Source organism: Lactuca sativa, chromosome 9 (assembly GCF_002870075.4).
Source record: "Lactuca sativa cultivar Salinas chromosome 9, Lsat_Salinas_v11, whole genome shotgun sequence".
Classification (NCBI taxonomy): domain Eukaryota; kingdom Viridiplantae; phylum Streptophyta; class Magnoliopsida; order Asterales; family Asteraceae; genus Lactuca; species Lactuca sativa.
In genome coordinates, this window is record NC_056631.2 from 158,258,756 (window position 1) to 158,280,408 (window position 21,653).

The following is a 21,653-nucleotide window of genomic DNA, read 5'->3' on the forward strand; positions in this document are numbered from 1 at the left end:
AACATAATGTTTAAATAAAACATAATATTTAAAAAACATAGCATTAAAAAAAACATAACATTTAAAAACTAAAAAAACATAACATTTAAATTAAACCTAACATAACCATAGTCCTAATTTCCCAAATAAGTTTTCCTACTCTACTTCTTCATCGCTTGTAGCACTGTTAGATATCAAAACGCCAAACTCTCATCATTAGCCCGAAGAATTGACAACCGATTTGCCATTTGTTCTCACTCTCTTTGCTCCTTCTCCTCCCGCGCTTACCTTTCAAGGGTCTCCAAGTCTCGATGTTTCAACTCATTTTCTTTTCTTTTTGTATTAAATTGTGATCATCGAACTTTGCTTTCATTTCTGCAATGTCACTTTTGTTCATCTCAAATTCCTATGCATGTTTTGCAGTGCGTCTCGCTTTATCACGGACTATTGGTCTTCGTGGCGGGGAGATCTCATCGATGTCATTCGGAATGTCATCAGTGTCGGTGTTGAGATCAATGTGAGTCCGTGCATCCGAAACATCTAACGAACTCGAATTACGAGATCTCTTCGATTGAACCTCCGACGATGTTGGAGTTTTAATCCATTTTGGATCTACTCGCACCAACTCCCATGCTTCTCCGAACTCAAACGCATGTCCATTCTCGACCCGATATTGTTCTTTTGCAGATTCAAACAAATCGAAGTCTATAGTTCCGCTCTGTTGTTGAGACTTCTGTAAAACCATTGAATGTTGTGCACCGCTTACTTATTTGAATCCATTTGCTACTAAGCATGTTGGTATTGCTTTATGGTTTTTTCTTCAAGATATTGTGGAATTTTTTAAGCACCGCCTCCCAATAGGCACCTTTCTTCATACCATATTTTTTGAAGTACCACACCACACTGCCGTCAAAGCGTATTCCTCCTCCGATGTCCACCATTGTAGAGGTTCCTCACTTGCCATTGCAATCGCTTTCCCTTTCCCTTTCCCTCTTCTTCTCCTACTGCCCCTACTTGTTTCGGCCTCGATTTCAACCGCTGGTTGTGTTGGTTGTGGTTGCTTGTGCTTCTGCCATCGAAGAGAAAGTCGGTAAAAGGTTTTGTTGTAAGTTTGGGATTTGCCTAAAAAGATTTTGTTGAATGTAAAATGAGGTAGGAAATTGGATTGGAAGTGAAGTGAGATTGAAAGAAGCTCCTTGGTATGGGATTTGTGGTGAGTTTTGAGAGGATAAAAGGTTAAAATAAATTTTGTAACCGGCAAATACGATATGAGAAGTTATGTTTGGTTGTTTGTTTGGGTTTGGTGGATGGATGTTTGGGTTTTGTTTCATTTTTTGATTAAATAAAATAGTGATTTTTTTATAAAATATAGAGAGAAATAGAGGAGTTGTGTAAAAAGATGGATTAAATGTGTTGTTTTTAAAGTTAAAAAAAAAAATATATGTATTTTTTATTAATATTGACCGTTTGACAACGGTCCACCAAATAACGACAAAAAACATTCACAAACGCGTGTTTCACCAAGTCATAACACCAACGAGAAAACACATAACGAGGAAGGGGCAGTGTGCTCCCCGTTATAACGCCGTTTAAGGCAATGACACGTCGGTAATAACGTCGTTTTCTAGACACACATCGTATACTCTATCTAATGTGTTGTTCAGCTAAGGTATATAGTTTCAAATCTAAGTATTTTCAAATATTACTCAAAGATGAGATATCATAGTAATTTATACACAACAATTTATGTTTTATAGAGTTACAATACAACATTTTAAAACATAAATTATTATATATGGAGAAAAACTATTATATAGGAATCAGCTCCCGATATAAAGTAAAGAATTTCAAAATGCTTCGACACATATTACAAGAATAACATCTTTCTACAATTCTAATTCAAATACTACCAACCAACGATAGATTCCCGATTAAAAGATTCCACATCTCACAAAAACAATCACACAACCCAAACTTCTAAATCAGTTGTGTTTTAGTCTACTTTTCTTTATGAACTGACCCCTCTACAGTATAGATGAATAAGTGGATGTGATATTCGTTTCAATACAACAATCGGTTCATTTGTAAAGTATACGCAACGTTAACAAACATGGCATATGGCATATTTATTCAATAACTCCTTCTGGAAAAGAAAGAAATGAGAATCTTTGTTGCACTATAAACAACTGAAAGATTCAGAAAACATAGAGGCAGCAGCCAATCCACTTGAAATAGCACCTTCAACATTTGGGCTCACACAAAAATCTCCACAGATTGCCAGTTTCTTTCTTCTATCCCAAATGCATTTTTCATCTCTTGCTATGCTTGTTGCTGGAAAAGCACTTCCCCTGAATCAAATACAAAAAAAAAAAAATCATAACATATAAAAATTAAAAATCAAATAATGAGATATGTAGTTGAAATGTAAAGTTTGAGTAAAAAGTAAAAACCATCTATGAGCTTTCTTGAAAAATGGCAGAGAGACATCAAGTCCAGTCCTCTGAAATTCTTGAAATAGTTGTTCAGCGATTTCTGCTAATGCTGCATTTGAAGGTTTTTCTAGTCCTGCTTTTCCAATTATACCCTCTGCATACTTTTCTGTTGAACGCAATACCCACCTTTCACTGTTCCATACAAACCATTAAACATAAAACTTTGTTTTTTTTTCTTAAACACTACATAAGTTCTATAAAAGAAGAAAAAGAAACCATCAAAACCTTGACTTGTAAAAAAACCAGAAAAATAATCTTTGGATTGTTTTTTAATAAAAAAATCTTAGTGGTTAAAACAAAATAAATAAAATGGATTTGGTCAAAGCAAGGATATAATGAAAAAGTCAAAATAATATAAGACCTGGAGGTAGAACGACCAGGCTTACAGCTGTCACAGGTTGCCCAGCTAAGTAGTTCAGAATTTTCAAATGAGAAACCCTTAAGTGGTATCTGAGCCAAGAAATTTATTAAAAAAAATTTATTAACCCATAACAAAATTATGAAAGATGAAGTTGAAGAATGGGAATCTTACTGAAGACAAGGGATTGTGAAATGCCAACATGAGAGCGAAACATGGTTTAACAGGAACGTCTTTAATCTTGTCAGAAATCTCTGGTATCACATTCAAGTCTATAATTCAACAGTAAAAGAATACTTACTGTGATTGTTCCAAAGTAACATATATAGAAAAGGGTATTATGGGAAAATCAGTAAATAAGGAGCATCTTTTAGTGCATTTTCTTTAGTTGTTACCAGAATGCTTATAAAGGAGTAGAGTTTATCTTTTGTCAAATTCTGGTCTTAGAACCTTTGGGAGAGATTAAGCTCTTGAATCACTAGCAAGTAAGTATTAGGTTATTTTTGTTTATTTTGGTCTTAATTTGAGTGTTTAATCAATCTAGTGAAACTCTTGTTATCTGTTGTTATTTCCTGATTTCATCCTCTCATTTCAACACTTCACTTGAACACTAATACACCGGAATTAAAGCCTCACTCCCGATACACCAAGAGAATCCAACATGTGAACAATCTAACTTTTTTTTTTCCTTTAGACTTATTTTGACTTTTTTCCTCAATTCCCACACACTAAAGAAGTCGCTCACGCTGCTACTTGTTCTTCTTCTCAATCGCACCTAATTTTTTCATTCTTTGACATTTTGACTTCTGTTTTTGATGTTTTCGACTCTCGGTGGCAGTTTCAACCTTCTTCCAACAGGTTTAATGTATATCTTTATAAATTAGGGTAGTAAAAGTTTTACATAGACATAGCGGGTAAACGAGCAACAAGCTATACCGCAACCCTTTTTTTGGATAGCAAAACTAATTCTTTTAAAACCAACATCCATAGATCTTGGAGTCATAACATTACTATGCATGACCTGTTGGACTCTATTGAGGAGCTCCACAGCATCTGGTGCAAGGAAACCGAAAGTATCAAATGCAAAAGGTATAAACGTGTGTTGATTTTCCACGCACGTTTTCTCATGTTCTGCCACTTTGCATGATAAGCAGCTTGCCCCACAATGAAAACCACACTCCCCAACCTACAAGAGGGGAAACCCCTGTTAGATCCACACATGCATTCTTCCCTCCGGCCCATCCAAAAAATATAACATCGCTGGTCTAAATGTTGATCTTCCTTTCAATGAGTCGGTCAGGTCAGAAAGTTCACAGGTGCCTTTTTCTTGGCAAAAACCATGCCGCGCCTAAATATATTGATGGTAAAAGGGACCTTGACGACTTAAGTGATGATGAGTAATGGGAGATTCGAAAAGAGTTTTGGGATATGCAAGGGGTAGTTTGACACATCAAGGTTGTCATTTTTATATGGTGGTGAGAAGGTTGTTCTTCGAGGCGATTAAGAATTTAGTCAACCCCTAGTTTGTTTTTGTTCATTAGTTCGATCTCTACGAATGAGGGTTTTCTCGTGGAATTAGCCAAAGCAAAGGGAACTATAATTCATTGATACAAACACATTCCATGTACATAAGTCAAACTAGAAGAGTGGTCAAGTCACGTGCATAAAGATTTGGTCATATTCAATCGCCATTAAAAGTTTATTGCATTAGTTTAGGACTCACGATTTAATTCCAGTATGCATGTTTCCCTTAATTTTAGTTAGCAAGTAGTTTCAAATTTCTATAAATTGTAACCTGCATTTTGATTAAGAATTAAGCAGAAAATTGTCTCAATATTGTCTTGTTTATCTATCTCTCATCTCTAGTTTCTGAACTAACAAAGGCCATTACGAGTTTTTGTTATGCCCTTCAGGCTAACCAACGTGTTGGCGAGTGGAGACTGGAGACCTTTCAATCATTGATAAAGAAGGTGTTTTTCCTATATTTGCGAAAATTTGTTTTTGTTCTCTTTGAAGATATATTAGTCTATACTAAAAAGCTAACATAGCATCGAGAGCAACTAACCATTGTATATGTTCGGGCAGGATTGTGTGGAGTACTTGGGTCATATTGTATCTTGTGAGGGGGTCATGGTGAATGTAAATCCATCCAAAACCCTAAACCCTAAACCCTAAACTATTCAGGACACCGGGGAACGTTTCTCGAAAAAAACACGACCTATCATATCCATAAATGGATAGACACACCGAGTTTGTGAATTAAAGTGTTGAAGTGTATGTGCAATGCTTAATGGTGTGTTAAGTAGTTACCATGGGTCGAGATGGAGGTCAACGAGAAATAAATCATAAGGGCAAATGGGTCAATGTTTATTAGAGGCGTAGATGGAAATAGGAGGGAGAAATAAATTGCAAAAATAACGGGAGTTTGATGATCGTTTCCTTGTCTGCGTATTACCTATTTTATGTTTATCTTTCCTAGTTTATGTTTATCTAATAAGTTAAGTTTCTTATCACCAAGATATCCATAAATAAAATTGCTAGGGGGGACTAGAAGGCATAAAAAAAACTAGAATTGGAATAGGATTGAGATATCTCTTTAATGATCTTTTAAGCTATATAACTTTAAAGGTATTTTCCTATCTTGTACTATAAATAGAGAATCCAATGTACCATTTTAAATATAGAAAAAAAAAAAACATTCTTTCTACTTATATAATATCATTATGTTAAAAAGAAAGTGGTAAACTATGTCCATCACACACATTTCCAAACAATATCTATGAGTGGTTGAGAATACAAATTGATTATTTACTCAGGGAAAAAATATATATATAAAATATAAAATGAGCAATTTGGCCATAAGTTTCATGTCGATAAAAGTGATAGTTAGTACAACTTCCATTCGTTTCCTTATCTTACATCCTAATGACATCCGAGTTTTAACTTTTAATACTATAAACACCATTTGATTGTCAAGGTTTAGAAAGGCCATATTGTTCACACATGTTGCAATTAATAATAAACATTCCCACTATTTTAATAACTCAGTCTCCATCTTTGAGGTTCCTTGATAGGCTGATATTTTGCATTTTAATATAAAAAGACTTTTATAACTTTTGACTCAAGGATTGCAAGAACCAATCAAAATAAATAAATAAAAAAAGATATAGGTAGAAGTTATTAGTTATACTTATACCAAGTGGAGGTGGTTTCCCAGTGACTTGTGTAAACCTTTGAGAAAATGTGCTTTTGTCTGATGCTACAACTCCATTAAACATTCCAAGATCTTGTCCATTCACATCTGTTAAACTCCATGAATCCTCATTCTCCAACCACTCCAATCTCCCAACCATAACCCCAAATTTACTCTCTATACCTGATTAAAAAAAAAGTCAAGTAAGATACCTTTTTATTATTAATATATATTATACTTCAATAAAGTTTCCAATACCAGGTTCTTGGCATAAAGCTCTGCATATAGAATTCATTCCAGGGATGCCCACATATTTCTTGCTTAATCCTTCCTAAAATGAACAGAGAAAATAGTCTATAATGTTAAAGAAAATCAGTAACTTTTAAGCATGTTATTAATTCAATCAATCAATGAACATGTCAACATGAAAATTTAGGGAATGTCATGTGGGAATAACTTTTTGTATTATAATATCACTAAAAGTTTTCAAATTCAAATGTATATAAAATACATATAGATTTTGCTCGTGATTCTTGTAAGCATGTGGATGAAGATATATACAAAAGAACAATTCAGGCATATAATACTTCAAACAGCTAATATACCGATTTAAAAACTCAAAATAGGACGACAAACAGCTATGTGGCCAAGTTGCAATAATAAACTATGATGAAGATGAAGAATGAGTAAACCTTTTCGAAGTTGACAAATTTTTTAGTATTGAAATCAAATGACCCAAAATTCTGTTTCCATTCAGCGACAAGACCCCTTGCTTCCCAACCCCTAATCATCTCCTCCACGTCGTTGTTTGTTGAAGTAAAATAAGGTGCGCCATGGTCAAAATACAATTCCCTTTCATCTTCGGAAGTTTCCCTGAAAATTAAACAGAATGCATACGATTATACATACAAACGTTTCTTGTAGTCTTTGGTATAACATGAATTGGGATTTAATTGTGGAATATAAGCGAAGTAATTATGGAGATTGAGATAGGGTTACATACAGAGAACAATAAAATACCATAAGGGATACCTTCTCCGAGACATTCGACCACCTGGGCCTCTAGCGGATTCGAAGATGGTGACTGAAATCCCATTTTTGGCCAAACTGGAAGCGCAAACAGCTCCTGAAACTGAACCATTTTACAATTGGATCGAATTAGATCGAAAAACAGGCACACAGGCACATATTCCAGAACTGAAAGATGTTTCCTCACTTCCGGCGCCGATGACGGCAACCTTGGTAGCTATGGGATTCATGGTGCACCCGTCGACGTTCTTCACCTGCGAATTGGATATTTCTTTTTTAGAGTTTATGTAATTTTTATTGATGTCTCATTTTATATTAGCTACACTTCTACACTAAATCAAATTTACATTTTGCTTTATATACAAGTTTTATTTAAATGTAATAGTGTTTGATTTGTTTAAATGTAATAGTGTTTGATTTGGTTGATTCACTTTTCAACAAATATTAAATAACTAGGTTATAACCCGTGTAGTACACGGGTTGATTATAAAAAAATATATATATTTAATTGGAATTTGTGAAAAAGTAAAGCACAGTTCGTGTACAATTCTACTATTAATTGACAAGTTTATAATCCGTATAATATACTGTTGATAAATTAAAGTAAGATAAATAATAATTGTAACAAAATAAATGGAATATGAGATTATTTATAATTGATTATTTCATATAATTGATTACCAAACATTTTGAATTTCAAAATCTTTATTAATAATGCTAATTTTAAGGGATTTAAAAGAAGATTTAAATTTAAATGTAAAATCATTAATAAAAAAGACATGTGTCATTTTTTGAGAATAAAAGAAAAAATTAAAAATTATAGAAAAATGACATGTGACAAGTTTAGGATTCTTTTATTAGAAGAGAGAGAAGTTTTGTTTTTGTTTTATGGCAAAAATATCATAATAATCATTTTTAAAATTTTTTATCATAAAAAAAAAAAAAAAAAAAAAAAAAAAAAAAAAAAAACCTAAATAGTTATTATTTCACAATCAGCTATATAAAAAAATTTTGATTGACTGCGAAAAAATGATTTCCTTTTCTAAATTTTCGTAAGTTTATGTGAAATCTACGTTAAATGCAAAAAAAAATGTTTTTTTTATATTTTTGTAGAATACTCTTATAATTAAGAGAACCCAAATGGTATGATAATTGGTATAAAGTTCGAATGTAAAAGCTATGGGTTTTTTTTCATAATTTTCACCAAATAATTTACTTTTAAGCTAAAAAATATGATTTCTCGACAACCAAATTGAGAGTGCAATATGTCCATGGAAAACCTTAGTAGTCTTTGTTTTTCTTATTCTAGTCGGTGGAGCGAATGTATAGAATCCAAACTATGAACACACTTGAACACCAAAACCCTCGTCGAATAAGGTTGTTGATCGTTGGACGCGTCGTGTCAACCGAAGCATGTCGCGTCGACTGGCAGATCTAGATTTAGAGAAAGATGAGAGGCTCGAAACCAAATGAGGGATTATGTAACCTAAAATCCTATTTTGGCACTCATATTCATAGGGGTGGGGTTTAGATTTCCTTATTGGATAATTAAATGGTCATAAAATAATTATACTTAAGATATGACTTTCAAATCTTTACACTTTAAAGCCTTTAAGATGTAAAGATTTCTGTTAATTTATTAATTACTAATAAACTAGAGAAGTTTTCCCCGCTTTACGAGGGTTGGAAGCCTTCAATCTTGAGATACCATATCTTGCATGAAAGTTTCCAGAACTTAAATCATATCGAGTCTATGATTTAACTCAGGGTTTCTGTTGCTTGGTAAGTATTCTAGTATACACTTTTTTTCAAGTGTTTAGGGTTTAGGGTTAATTTTCATGTTTACCGTTATCATCTTCTTAATTTGAAGCATCATATTGTTCTATCTCTCGTCATAATACTTTGTCTTGCATTTATCCATCTAGTCATCCGGCAACAAACATTGATTTTGCTCCAGTTCCTTTCTAAGTTCAATGAAACGGAAATGTAATTTGTTTTTGGAAAAAGAAAATCAAAAGAAATTGTAAAAAAAATAAGGATGTAAGCTTTTGGTAAAAAAAATCAAAACAAATTGCTGAAAACAAAAACAAAAAGGTGTAAAATGAAACTCGGGAAAATATTTTAAGAAAAAATACTCGCTTTAAGCCTGCAAGTGCTAATGTGGCTCATGACACTAAGAAAACCAAGGCTGGTTTCATTCTCTTTCCCCCAATACTAAAAATTCGCACAATTGCAGACCTTAAAACTAGGTTTTCTGCACCAACAATCTTCCACACAAAAAATAACAAGAATCATCAAAATTAAGCATTGAATAAAGGTAAAAAAATCATCATAATAGAGCACTAATTCAAATTCATGATCACAATCTTCAATCTTGAAGTACATTAAGCTAGGAAACTTGACTCGAAAGTGTCTAGAGCATTAAAAGTGAAATTAATAACACAAATCGTGTAAAAGAAGAAGAAATACTTACAGATTGTAGATTCTTGTTCAATGTTAAAAGGTCATCGAAAACAACTTCAAACAAATCGATTGTGTGTTGCAACATGAAAACAGAAAGTTGCTCTCTATAATGTTAACTATAATTCCTAATTCTCAATTCATCATCTGGAAATTATAATATTCAATCTCAATTTCATTCACACACACAGACTCAACCCAAACTAAGATAAAGTTCTAGTGATGACTCAAGTCACTGTGTTGAGAAAATTCTCAAACGGTTTAATTTCTGTGATTGTTCTCTTATAAGTACTCCCATGGATTCAAGTGTGAAATTAATGCATAACAATGACATTCCTATTTCACAATTGGAATATTCTAAGGTTATTGGTAGCTTGATGTATGCAATGACAAGTACTAGGCCAGATATTGCTTATGCAGTGGGAAAAGTTGAGCATGTACACTAGTAATCTTAGTACTCAACATTGGCAAGCGGTCAATAGAGTGTTTAAGTATCTCTAGGGAACCATGGAATATGGATTGAATTACTTGGGAAGTCCTTCGGTCTTAGAAGGTCATTTGGATGCAAGTTGGATAACCAACATGGAGGACCATTGTTGTAACATCCTGATGATAAGGTACTTCTAATTTTGACCCTATAATTTTATTATAATGCAACTTGGACCCTAAGTAAAAGAAAGAGTGCAATGATGTAACATCACGATCCCCAGGTATGAGATTTAATTCTTTAAAAATGTTTTTCTTAGGAACTCGACGTGTTGGAAGCCTTAACTCGGCGTGTTGAGATGATTTTGGCTGCAGATATTAATGAACCAACACGGCGAGTCGAGGTGCCTCAACACGGCGTGTTGGCAGCTGAGAAGGAAACCCTAATCTTTAGGGTGTTGCACCCTATTTGAAGGCCTTAAGTCCCTTGGTTGGCCTCCTTACCAACATCCTCTGTCCGGAAACCCTATTTTCATGTATCATCTTCCAAAGTTGAGTATGAGCTTGTGGAGAGGTTTGAGAGTTGATTTTTGGTACTCTTTTGAAGGAGCCTTGAAGTTTGAGGTGTCTAGTTTGGAAGGAAGGTTGTAGATCTAGAACCTCCCCACTTGTTGCAGTCTTTTTGAGGTATAAAGTCGATACCTTGCTTCATTATTTCTTAGATCTCTTCCTTGAAGTCTTATTGTGATTATTGGCTCATTGCCGGATTGTTCAAGGAGTTGAGTATTTTCATGGGTTTTCACATTAGAACTGGCCATTTTGTGGCCTCATTTGGCTTAAAAATGCAAGCTTTATTAGGTTTTAGGCCTCATTCATGCATTAATCACTTTAAGCCTCTATTGAGTTCTAGAGCTTATTTTTGGCATGCATGAACGTAAAGTTGGCAACTTTACGTGGTTTCCAGCTCAAGGGTATCAAATCTACATTTTGAAGCCTTAGATTCGATAAAAAAGGGCTTAATGTATTAAGCTGCCAGAATTTGAACTAACACGACGAGTTGTTGGTCAAACTCGGCGTATTGGTTTGATTTGTCCCGATTCAGAATTGTTGGAGAAACACGGTGAGTTTATTGGTGCACTCGACGAGTTGGGTCAACGTGGACTATTGACCTTGGTCGTTAATTTGACTTTGACCATAGTTGACCAAGTTTGACTTCTGAGGGCATTTTGAGGTTTTGATGGAATTGGTCACATGGTGGTTGTAGGCATTTGAGTTGGGAGCTGAGATTCAGAGTTAGATCTTATCAGTTTAGCATTATTTGTGAGGTGAGTGTTCCTCACTATTCTTGTTGGGTCGAAGGCACCAAGGTCGGCCCCCTTTTGGATCGTTATCCTGATTATTGCATGATTGAGTAATGTTGTGATCAATTAGATCTGTATCCTGGTAAATATGACGATACTATGCTTAGTGATCTGTAAGATCTACCTGCTTATCTCTTTCCTGGTTATATTTTTATGTGTAATGTATATGTCGACATGTTGTGTGTGGTTAGGTTGAGGCGGTCTTGCTTTGTGCTGAAGGCCAACAGACCCAGGGCGTCCTGGATAGACTGAATGCTGGTGGGGCGTACCATTCATGCCGAAGGCTCAGAGAATGTTCCAAATAGGTTGAAGGCCCAAGGTGGTGTACCAGTCATGTTGTAGGTTTTGTTAGCGTACCAGATAGTTTGTAGGTCGGTGGGGGCGTTCCGGTTAGAGTGCATGTTGTTTATGATATTATTATGGTTTTGTGTGGTGATGGTATTTTGGGGAAACTCACTAAGCTTTGGGCTTACAGATGTGGATTATGTTTCAGGTACCTCAAAGGATCGCAGAAAGGAGAAGACGTGATCATGCACCTCCTCATATATTATTTCATGATTTCTGGGATTTCTCTAATGTTGAACTTAATTTGAAAACAATTTGTAAATAATGATGGTTTTGGGTTGATTAAAAAGTTTAAATTTTCAAGAATTTTTATGAATGTTACATCTAGCTAAGGCTTACAAACAAGTTTATAATGGAAAGTCTAGACACTTAGGTGTTAGACATAGTATGATTAGAGAACTAACCATGAATGGTGTGATTTCGGTAGAGTTTGTGTAATCATAACAAAATTTGGCAGATCACTTGACTAAAGGTCTGACAAGAGATATAGTACACAAGTCTGTTATATGGATATGATTAAAGTCCATTTAATTCTATAATGGTGAGACATCCATTTCCCTTCTAATATGACATTAAGAGTTGAATTCAATGTGGAAATGTAACATCCCAAGTTCAGGTATGCCTTGTGACCCTTGATCTTTTGAGTGCTTGTCCATTTTAATCCCTTATTGAGAAAAGGTGGTGAATGAGTACACGGAGCGTACGCGAGTGTACGCTCAGCGTACTCATATACGTGCTTTTGACGCGGAAGCCACCTAGTACGATGGGTATACCAGAGGGTACGTTGAACGTACTAGGCCCAAAGTGAAAACCCTAATTTAGGGTGAGACCCCTATTTAAAGGATATGATGGCCTCATTTCTGGCCACCATTCTCAGATAACAACCCTCTTAAACCCTAGTTTTCGTTCTTAGAGCTTGTGAGTGCATTTGAGAGCCTTGAGAGCATTCTTGTGTTTGTTTGGAGTGAAAAAGGAGCCTTGACGAAGAAGGAGTGGGATTCCAGGCTTTGGATCTGAGTTTGTCTGAGAGTGGAGCTTCATTTTGAGGTATAAAGCTCAAAGCTTTCTCACTCGTTTGATTTTTTGCATCATAGTAGAGTATTTTAGGGTTTTGTCCCAAAAGTTGGAGACTTTATGAGATATTGAGCTCCAGAGACTATGATCAACCCCCTTTTAGTGTATTTAGTGGTGTAGTGTCATAAAAATCCAATCTTAGACGTTGGAATCAAGCCATGCATGAGTTATGGGCTTTTTGAGATAAGAGAGTGAGTGTATTGTATGTTGGTGACCATTCCAGCCATGCAAAGGCTTAAAGTCATCGACTTTATGGAGTAAGAACTTTTAGGGAGTCCAAATATGTGATATGAGCCAAGGTCTTAACTGATTAAGACCAAATTAGTGAGAAGTGTGAATCTAGGGCGTACGTTTGGCGTAATCCTAGTACACGCAACATAGGGGTCGAGCATCCCCGATGCCTGCATGGCAGCTGAGTACGCCCAACGTAGAGAGATGGTACGCACAACGTACTCCCTGCCGTTGACTTTTGGTTGACTTTTAGCGTTTGGTCAATTTGTGGACTATTAACCCCATGGAGGGGTAAAATGGTCTTTTACCCTTTTGTGAGTTTTTAGAAGGGTTGGCCTAGCTTCAGTGAGAGCCATTATTAATTAGGGATAATTATCGTTATGTTAGGCGGATGCTAGACCGGTGAGTCGAGTTCGAGATTATCCGGGTTCTTACGAGGTGAGTCTTCTCACTATACTTCACCATGAGTGGTAGCTATGTGTGACCGGAGGGTCTTATGTGCTTACTTGAGTTATGTGATATTCTGCATTATTTCTTTGTGATTTATGCTGAGTATTATTATAACAAGCTTCTTGAGATAGGACCGGAGGGTCCACCCGAGTTTTGGGACTGGAGGGTCCCACTGAGACACATTTACTGGAGGGTCTTCCTGAGCTATAGCCTCGAGTGGCTAGTGAGCCGTGTGTGGTATTTTGGGGAACTCACTAAGCTTCATGCTTACCGTGTTGTGTGTTATGTGTTTCATGTACTTCTCAGTATCACGGGAAGGCGCCAGCTTGATTGTACACACATCAGAGCTTGAGTTATGTTTTGAGAGGATCCTGGAGTTATGATTTATACAGCTTTTGGATATGTGATTTGATGATTTGAAATTATGACACTTTTGTGATTTTGGATTGAGATAAATGTGTTTTAAATTGAAAAAAAATGGTTTGAAAATTTACGTTGTTACAAGTTGGTATCAGAGCCTTAATTTGAGGGATTCGGATGCACCTCCGGGTGTGTTTGGACTCAAACTGAGGATTTGAGAAAAAATTTCAAAAGAGACAACTTTTAAAAAAAATGAGAAAAGAGTTTAAGAGAAAACGAGTTGGAGCGGTGTGTACAATCAGCCAGAGCCCGAACAATGATTTCCCAAAATACCCTCACTTTTGTGATATGAGATATTTATGAGATATTTTATTAGAAATGCATGCTAGAGAGTAGGCTAGGTATTTCATATTCTAAGGATAGAGTTTCCTGATTTGTGATGCCTTAGCCTAGGAGGTGCTTTTGATCAGTGTTATCTGTTATTTGCTCTGAGTATGTGCTGAGTCGAGAGATAATCTAGGAAGAGATACCTAGATGAGCTTGAGAGGGGTCTACTGAGAGAGTAGTCTGTGATTCGTGAGATATAGAGTATTTGTGAATTGGGATCCTAGGAGGAGGACTTGGGGTGACTGCAGGTTGGTGTGGAAGGTAGTATTGGGCCCGTAATACTGAAAACAGTGTTGCAAAACTCGGCCTACTCGGCCGAGTACTCGGCCGATTACTCGGAATCGGTCCTCCACCGAGGCGAGTAATGTGAACTCGGCCAAAAAAATTGGATTCAGTCAAACTCGGTTAAAAATCAGTAAAACTCGGTAAAACTCGGTCAAACTCGGGCCTACTCGGTCTTACTCGGGCCTACTCGGTCTTACTCGGGCCTACTCGGTCAAACTCGGCCAATTCGGTCAAAATCGGTCAAACTCGGTCAAAGGGTCAAAATTGCCATAAAAAGAGAAAAAATCAAGAATTTCAAGATTAACATGTATAATGCACTTAATGATTTATTATTTAACACACACACATGTGATTATTACTACATATATATCTTAAATTTTCGGTAATTAGTCACATGGTGAGACAATTGTGCATATTTCAGTTTTTATGTATTCACATGCATCTATTTTTAGTTATATATTTCAATCAAATTATGATTTTAACTTATGATTTTGGCATATATAATTTTCCAAAAAATATTTCTACACGAATTACCGAATCCGAGTACTCCCCGAGTACTCCCGAGTACTCGCTACTCCCCAGTCGGCCGAGCAGGTACCGAGTAGCGAATTCTACAACCTTGACTGAAAGCATCGGACTTGTAGGCAATCCAAGTAAGAATCTTTAGGATGCTAAGGAGCATATAGGGGCGAGTGATTGAGTGCAAGTATACACGAGCGAGTCTCTGATGATTTTGTGTTGTGTTTCAGAGACATCATTGTGGGTACACGACACACCCCAGAGAGTAGTGGAGTTAACAATGATGAGATTCGCAGGATGATTCACGACGAGGTGGCCGCATCCATACGAGAGGATATTCCGTAGATGTTTGGGTCTATTAAGACCACTTTGATCCAGACGTTTGACGAGTGATATGATGCAGTTTCTGAGGCGGCTGCTGTTGCAGCCACCGCAGCTGTCGCTGCTGCCAGGCCACAGGGAGGTGACTCGTTGTTGTACCGAGAGTTCAGCAACATGAAGCCACCAAAGTTTAATGGGACTCAGGATCCGACTGTTGCGATGAGGTGGATCTATGATATCGAGGGGTGTTTCTACACTTGTTCATGCCCGGAACATTTGAGGGTACGGTTCACTTTGAACCAGCTTCGCTTGGGAGCGAAGGACTGGTGGAAGTTTGTGACGGCCAGTTTTACCCTTGCAGAGCACATTGCAGTGACATGGGGGAGGTTTACTTTGATGTTCCGAGACGAGTATGTTCCCTCGGTTGAGAGGGAACGATTGGCCCAAGAGTTTCTGTCTCTCAAGCATAAGACAGAGTTAATGACAAAGATTATCAGGATGTTTCATGAGAGGGCGTTGTTCTGCCCTGAGCATGTGTCTTCTGAGCAGGCACGTATGAGTTGGTATTTGAGCATTCTGAGGAGGTATATCCGAGATTTTGTGACGAACTCATCTTATCGGACATTTTTTGAGCTTCAGGCAAATGTCCAGAAGAGGGAGATTGAGCTGGAGACTTAGGTTAGGGAGGAGGTGGAGTTTCAAGGAAGAGACCGACGACCGGCATAGTTGCAGCCGGCAGCCAAGCGGGCTAAGCCCGCTGATTCGATATCGGTGGGCCAGAAAGGCCACACTTGTGGGAAGTGCAACAAGAGTCATGAGGGATCATGTCGAGCGGGTATTTGCTACAAATGTGGCAAAGAGGGGCATATGGCGAGGGATTGCCCCAAGGGGTTTGCAGTCTGCTTTCACTGCAACCAGAATGGCCATCGGAAGGCTGGGTGCCCCCAGCTTCTTCAAGGATCAGCACATGTGCACCTGCTGCTTTTCGAGCTACCGAGAGTCGGTCGGTGAAGGCCGAGACACCGAAGGTTCGTGGGAGAGCCTTTCAGCTGACAGCGGAAGAGGTCCGCGCAGCACCAGATGTCATGGCAGGTATGTATTCTTTTACTTATTCTAATTTGAGTTATATTATGCTTATATTGTGTAGTGTATAGGTACTTTTCTTGTGAGTTCTGTACCTGCCTTGGTGTTATTTGACTCGGGTGCGAGTCGATCCTTTGTATCTTTAACATTTAGTCGCCACATCAGTATCCGACGTGAGGCGTTGAGTCAACCTTTGAGAGTATCTATAGCTGATGAGCATGCGGTGTTTGCTGTTGATGTGATCTGGGGATGTGTGCTCGAGATTTTTGGTGTTGAGTTTCCGATAGATCTGGTGCCGATCGCGATGGGTGATGTATGTGTCATTGTGGGCATGGACTGGTTGAGTCAATTCGGAGTTGTGATCAACTGCAAACGTCAGGTGGTGACCATACGAGACCCTGGTGGGGGAGTACTTACAGTGTATGGCGAGGGTACCAGATCTGGGTCAACTTTCTGCTCGGCTGCCAGGGCGAGACAGAGTCTACAACAGGGTTGCAGGGGCTTTTTAGCGTATGTGATGGATACGTGGGTTGCTGCCAAGAGACCGATTTCTATCGCTGAGGTTCCGATAGTGTGTAAGTTTCCAAATGTTTTTCCCGAGGAGTTACTGGGTGTGCCTCCCGAGAGGCAAGTGGAATTCCGGATTGATTTGGTTCTGGGAGCAGAGCCTATCGCCAAGGCACCTTATCGCCTTGCACCACCATAGATGCAGGAGTTATCCTCTCAGCTCCAGGAGTTGTTGGGGAAGGGATTTATCAGACCGAGTAGCTCGCCGTGGGGAGCACCGATCTTTTTTGTCAAGAAAAAGGATGGTTCACACCGGATGTGTATTATTATTGGGAGTTGAACAAGCTGACAATCAAAAACCGTTATCCAATTCCGATGATCGATGATGTGTTCGATCAGCTTCAACGGGTGTCTTGGTTTTCCAAGATCTATTTGAGATTTGGATATCATCAGATGAGATTCCGCGAGGAGGATATCCAGAAGACGACCTTTAGGACTCGTTATGGGCACTACGAGTTCGTGGTGATGCCTTTCAGGCTCACCAACGTACCGACAACATTTATGGACCTTATGAACCGGGTGTGCAGGCCTATGTTGGATCGATCGGTGATCGTGTTCATCAACGATGTCTTGGTGTATTCGAGATCCAAAGAGCAACACGAGGAGCATCTGAGAGAGATTCTTGGATTTTTGAGGACGGAGAGGCTTTATGCCAAATTCTCCAAGTGTGATTTTGGGTTACGAGAGGTCCAGTTCCTGGGACACCTCACTAACCAGAATGGGATATTCGTCGACCCGGCCAATATCGAGGCGGTGATGAGATGGGAGGTGTCGAGATCCCCCACCAAGATCAAGAGTTTTCTGGGATTGGCCGGTTACTATCGGAGATTTATCAGAGATTTCTCCAAGACTGTCGTCCCCCTCACCAGGTTGACCCGGAAGGGTGTTACTTTTATTTGGGGTCCCGAGCAGTAGGCCTCATTTGAGACTCTTCGCCAGAGGTTGTGCGAATCCCCGATGTTAGCCCTCCCTGAGGGGTGGAGGACTTCATAGTATACTGTGATGCAACTATTTTGGGGATGGGTGCGATGTTGATGCAAAGGGGGCACGTGATATCATACACATCGATGCATTTGAAGCCTCACGAGACAAGATATCCCACTCACGATCTAGAGATGGGGGCGGTGGTGTTCACCCTCAAGATATGGCGTCACTATTTGTACAAGGTTCGGTGTACCATATACATGGACCACAAGATCCTGAAGTATCTCATAGATCAGCCCAACCTAAATATTAGACAGAGGAGATGGTTTGATGTAGTGAAGGACTATGACTGTGAGATCATGTATCATCCGGGCAAGGCTAATATGGTAGCCGACGCCCTGAGCCGTAGAGAAGAGAGTGATCTGATCCGAGATGTGTGTATGAGGATGACGGTGATGACTCCAATCTTAGATACCATTAGAGAGGCCCAGGTGGAGGCCGTGAGACCGGAGAACCGCAGGAAGGAGTGGGTGGTTGGGCAGGTGTCTGAGTTTGTGACAGTCTGACAGATAGTCGAGGGCTTATGACTTTCCGAGGGCGGATTTGGGTGCCCTATTCGTGTGGAGCTCGGTGTATACTGATGGAGGAGGCACATAGATCAAGATCTTGGATCCATCCCGGGGCCACTAAGATGTATTTATACCTAAAGAGAGATTATTGGTGGCCCTATATGAAGATGGATGTGGATTGGGTAGTGGAGAGGTGCTTGACCTGCCGTCGGGTTAAGGCAGAACACCAGCGTCCACAAGGTCCATTACATCCTCTAGAGATTCCCCAGTGGAAGTGGGAGCAAATCTCTATTGACTTTATCACCAAGTTACTGAGGACTGCACGTGGAGTCGACGCGATTTGGGTGATTGTGGACCGGCTGATGAAGAGTGCTTACTTCCTTGCTATTAGTAAGAGCTCTTCTGCAGAGAGACTGGTTGAGATCTATGTGAGATAGGTGGTAGCTCGACATGGAGTGCCGACCTCGATAGTATCAGATCGATACGTGCATTCTACTTCTAGGTTTTGGAAGAAATTTCATGAGGAATTGGGCACGCGTTTGCATTTCAGTACTGCGTACCACCCACAGACGGAAGAGCAGAGTGAGCGGACGATTCAGACACTCAAGGACATGTTGCGTGCATGTGTTATGGACTTCGGAGGAAGTTGGGACACTTACTTGCCCTTGGCCGAGTTTTCTTAGAACAACAACCATCATTCGAGCATTGGTATGCCTCCCTTTGAGCTTCTCTACGGGAGGAAGTGTTAGACTCCCATTTGTTGAGGAGAAGTGGGGCAGAGAGTGATGGGTGGCACCAAGATAGTGCTAAAAGTGACTGAGCAGATCCAGCAGGTCTGACAGAGGTTACCGACGGCTCAAAGCTGCCAGAAGAGTTATGCAGACAGGCGACGATCCAAGCTAGAGTTTCAGGTTGGAGATTTTGTCCTCCTGAAGGTATCCCCATGGAAAGACGTGATCCGATTCAGGAAAAAGAGGAAAGTTGAGGCCCCGATACATCGGTCCTTTTAGAGTGACTGCCAGAGTGTTAAGGTAGCATACCGGTTGGAGCTACCTGTAGACCTGAGTCAGATTCATAACACCTTCCACATGTCCCGATTGAGGAAGTGTGTAGCCGATGAGACGGTAGTGGTACCCCTAGAGGACATTCAGGTGGATGTGAGCCAAAATTTTTTGGATTAGTGTCTGAGCCCGTAACTATATTTGGTAAGTATTTGACCCGGTTGTACATGGTCCTTTTGGGTTGCCTTCACCAAAACAACATGATAGGATGATTTATGAAGAGAGAGGTTAATATGATTTATTAATATGTTATATGAATAATATATTAAAGGAGAAATCATATAGTTTAATTAATATTAGACAAAAATTAATTAAGAATTAATTATGTGGCTAAAATAGATTAATTAAACAAAGGGGACTGGAACTGTCAATTTTGTGATAGTTGATTTGGGCTGAGAATCCTTTTGGATCTAAGGGTGGACGAAAATTAGAGTGGGAACCCATCTAATTTCATCTAAGGCCTTTGTTCTGGAAGGTTCTTTGGACTGCTTAAGGCCTAAACTATCCAATTAGAGTTTTGACTGAAACCCTAACAGCCCAAGTATAAATAGACCCCTAAGGCTTCAGAAATCGGCTAACCCTACTTCTAAGAGTACCAGAGCCGACTTCAAGAGCTTGAAACCTCTCTCCAAGATCATCCTCTTGCTTGTGGTGTTTGTAAGCCATTAGAAGAGTGACACTTGTGACTCTAAGCTCCAAGGACAAGAAGATTCAAGCTTTGAAGAAGAGGTAATCATCTAGATCTAATTTCTTGTATCAATTTCGAAATATATACACTAGATCTAGGGTTTGTAAGTCTTGGATGAATTGCATGTATAATAGAGAAACTTAGATCCAAGCATTAGGGTTTGCATGAGCATATAGGATGTTCTTTGGCTCAAACCCATCAGTGCTATAAGAGCTTTTTTGGTTTCTATTGTAGTTGATGCTTTGTGTTTCATTCTTGCTTGAAAATCGAGTTTTGGGTCTTCTGCCTAGCAGAATCGACGAGTCCTAATGTGGGCTCGACGAGTCCATAAGGGGACTCGGCGAGTCGGGATGTCAGACAGAGAGATTTTCGAGATAAAATCCAAATTTTATTGCTATTATATGTTTATCCTTACCAAAACAAAAGATAACTACCATTTATTTGAATAATAAATTCCTTATGTGATAATATTTGATTATTTAAACTATTTGATGAATTATTTTGTGAATAAAATTGATTAGGTCAAATTTAGATAATCATTAAATTAAATGTTTAATTTTAAATTATTTGCTATTTGATCCTATGTGTTTTGAAAAGTTCAAAAATTGCCCTCAAGTTTTGAAATTTAAAATTTTGATTAAAATCTTAATTTGAACTATTTAAATTTCAAACCCTAGAATTTTACAAGTTTGAAATTCAACCTTATACTTTATAATATTATAAAGATATATATATATATATATATATATATATATATATATATATATATATATATATATATATATATATATATATAACTTAAATGCTAGTCTTACCGTTAGTAGATCTTATTCACGAAGCCGATTTATAAGGGGGGGGGTATAAGGTTATGACCTATAAAATGGTCGTTTAATGGGTGCCACTCTCACCACCGCTTCCTTGATTGGTGGAGGGTCGTTAGCCGAACGGGTAGGATAGGGCAACCCTTTCCTCATTAAAAGAATAATGAATTTATAAAAAGTAGCTAAATGTTTTTTTTTTAAATTCCCAATCTTAGTTACTTTAGGCAAAAGTGAATTTGATGCAATTCCATGAAATTACACTTTGTACCCTTGCTAAGACGTTAGTGGAGCGAGTGTGGTTAACCGACACACTAATTGGGTTCTAAGCAAAGGTGGCAAAGGGTGACTAATTGTTTGTCATAGTTTGATGGAGCGTGTATGGTTAACCGGTACGTCGAATAGGTGACTATAACAATGAGGGCACCATGTACATTTGCATAGTTATTCACACCCGCTTTGTGATCCTCGGCATCCCAGTTACAAACTTGAGGGGCATATCGAGATTAAACATGTCATTGAAAAGTTTAATTAATCTCAAAAGATCTAGGAGTTTTCAATACATTTAAAACTTAATCTCTTTTTCGTTTTCATGGTGGAAAATTAGTGAATTGTCATTCACTTACCTTTAAATTAACTTGTTAGACTACGACATCCCTCTTCTAATTTGTAA

The 21,653-nt window shown here is 38.3% G+C and overlaps 1 protein-coding gene and 1 long non-coding RNA gene across 5 annotated transcripts; one reads left to right on the top strand and one right to left on the bottom strand.

The window, feature by feature from the left end:
• Positions 1-1,812: 1,812 nt before the first annotated feature.
• Positions 1,813-7,391, bottom strand: LOC111895546 (uncharacterized). Of its 4 annotated transcripts, none has more exons than XM_023891634.3 (9): positions 7,239-7,391; positions 7,055-7,154; positions 6,715-6,895; positions 6,281-6,353; positions 6,026-6,205; positions 3,004-3,101; positions 2,833-2,921; positions 2,430-2,603; positions 1,813-2,327 (listed from the first exon to the last, which is right to left on the bottom strand). In XM_023891634.3, exons 1-9 carry the CDS (start codon positions 7,279-7,281, stop codon positions 2,156-2,158), a joined length of 1,110 nt encoding a protein of 369 aa, XP_023747402.1. In that variant the 5' UTR covers positions 7,282-7,391; the 3' UTR covers positions 1,813-2,155. The 4 variants fall into 4 exon arrangements, with proteins under 4 accessions (XP_023747402.1, XP_023747401.1, XP_023747399.1 ...); XM_023891633.3 differs by having other exon boundaries at positions 6,020-6,205; XM_023891631.3 differs by having other exon boundaries at positions 7,043-7,154.
• LOC122195799 (uncharacterized) lies at positions 3,179-6,852 on the top strand. The gene is made up of 2 exons (XR_006186555.2): positions 3,179-4,799; positions 4,915-6,852. It is a non-coding gene; the product is annotated as an uncharacterized LOC122195799 (long non-coding RNA).
• Positions 7,392-21,653: the final 14,262 nt, after the last annotated feature.

Coding starts and splice junctions, on each gene's coding strand:
- LOC111895546 (XM_023891630.3), bottom strand. CDS start 7,281: ATGAATCCCATAGCTACCAAGGTTGCCGTCATCGGCGCCGGAA. Junction 7,155..7,238: donor TGCCGTCATCGGCGCCGGAA/GTGAGGAAACAT, acceptor AAAATGGTTCAG/TTTCAGGAGCTGTTTGCGCT. Junction 6,896..7,042: donor CGGAGAAGGTATCCCTTATG/GTATTTTATTGT, acceptor TTTAATTTTCAG/GGAAACTTCCGAAGATGAAA.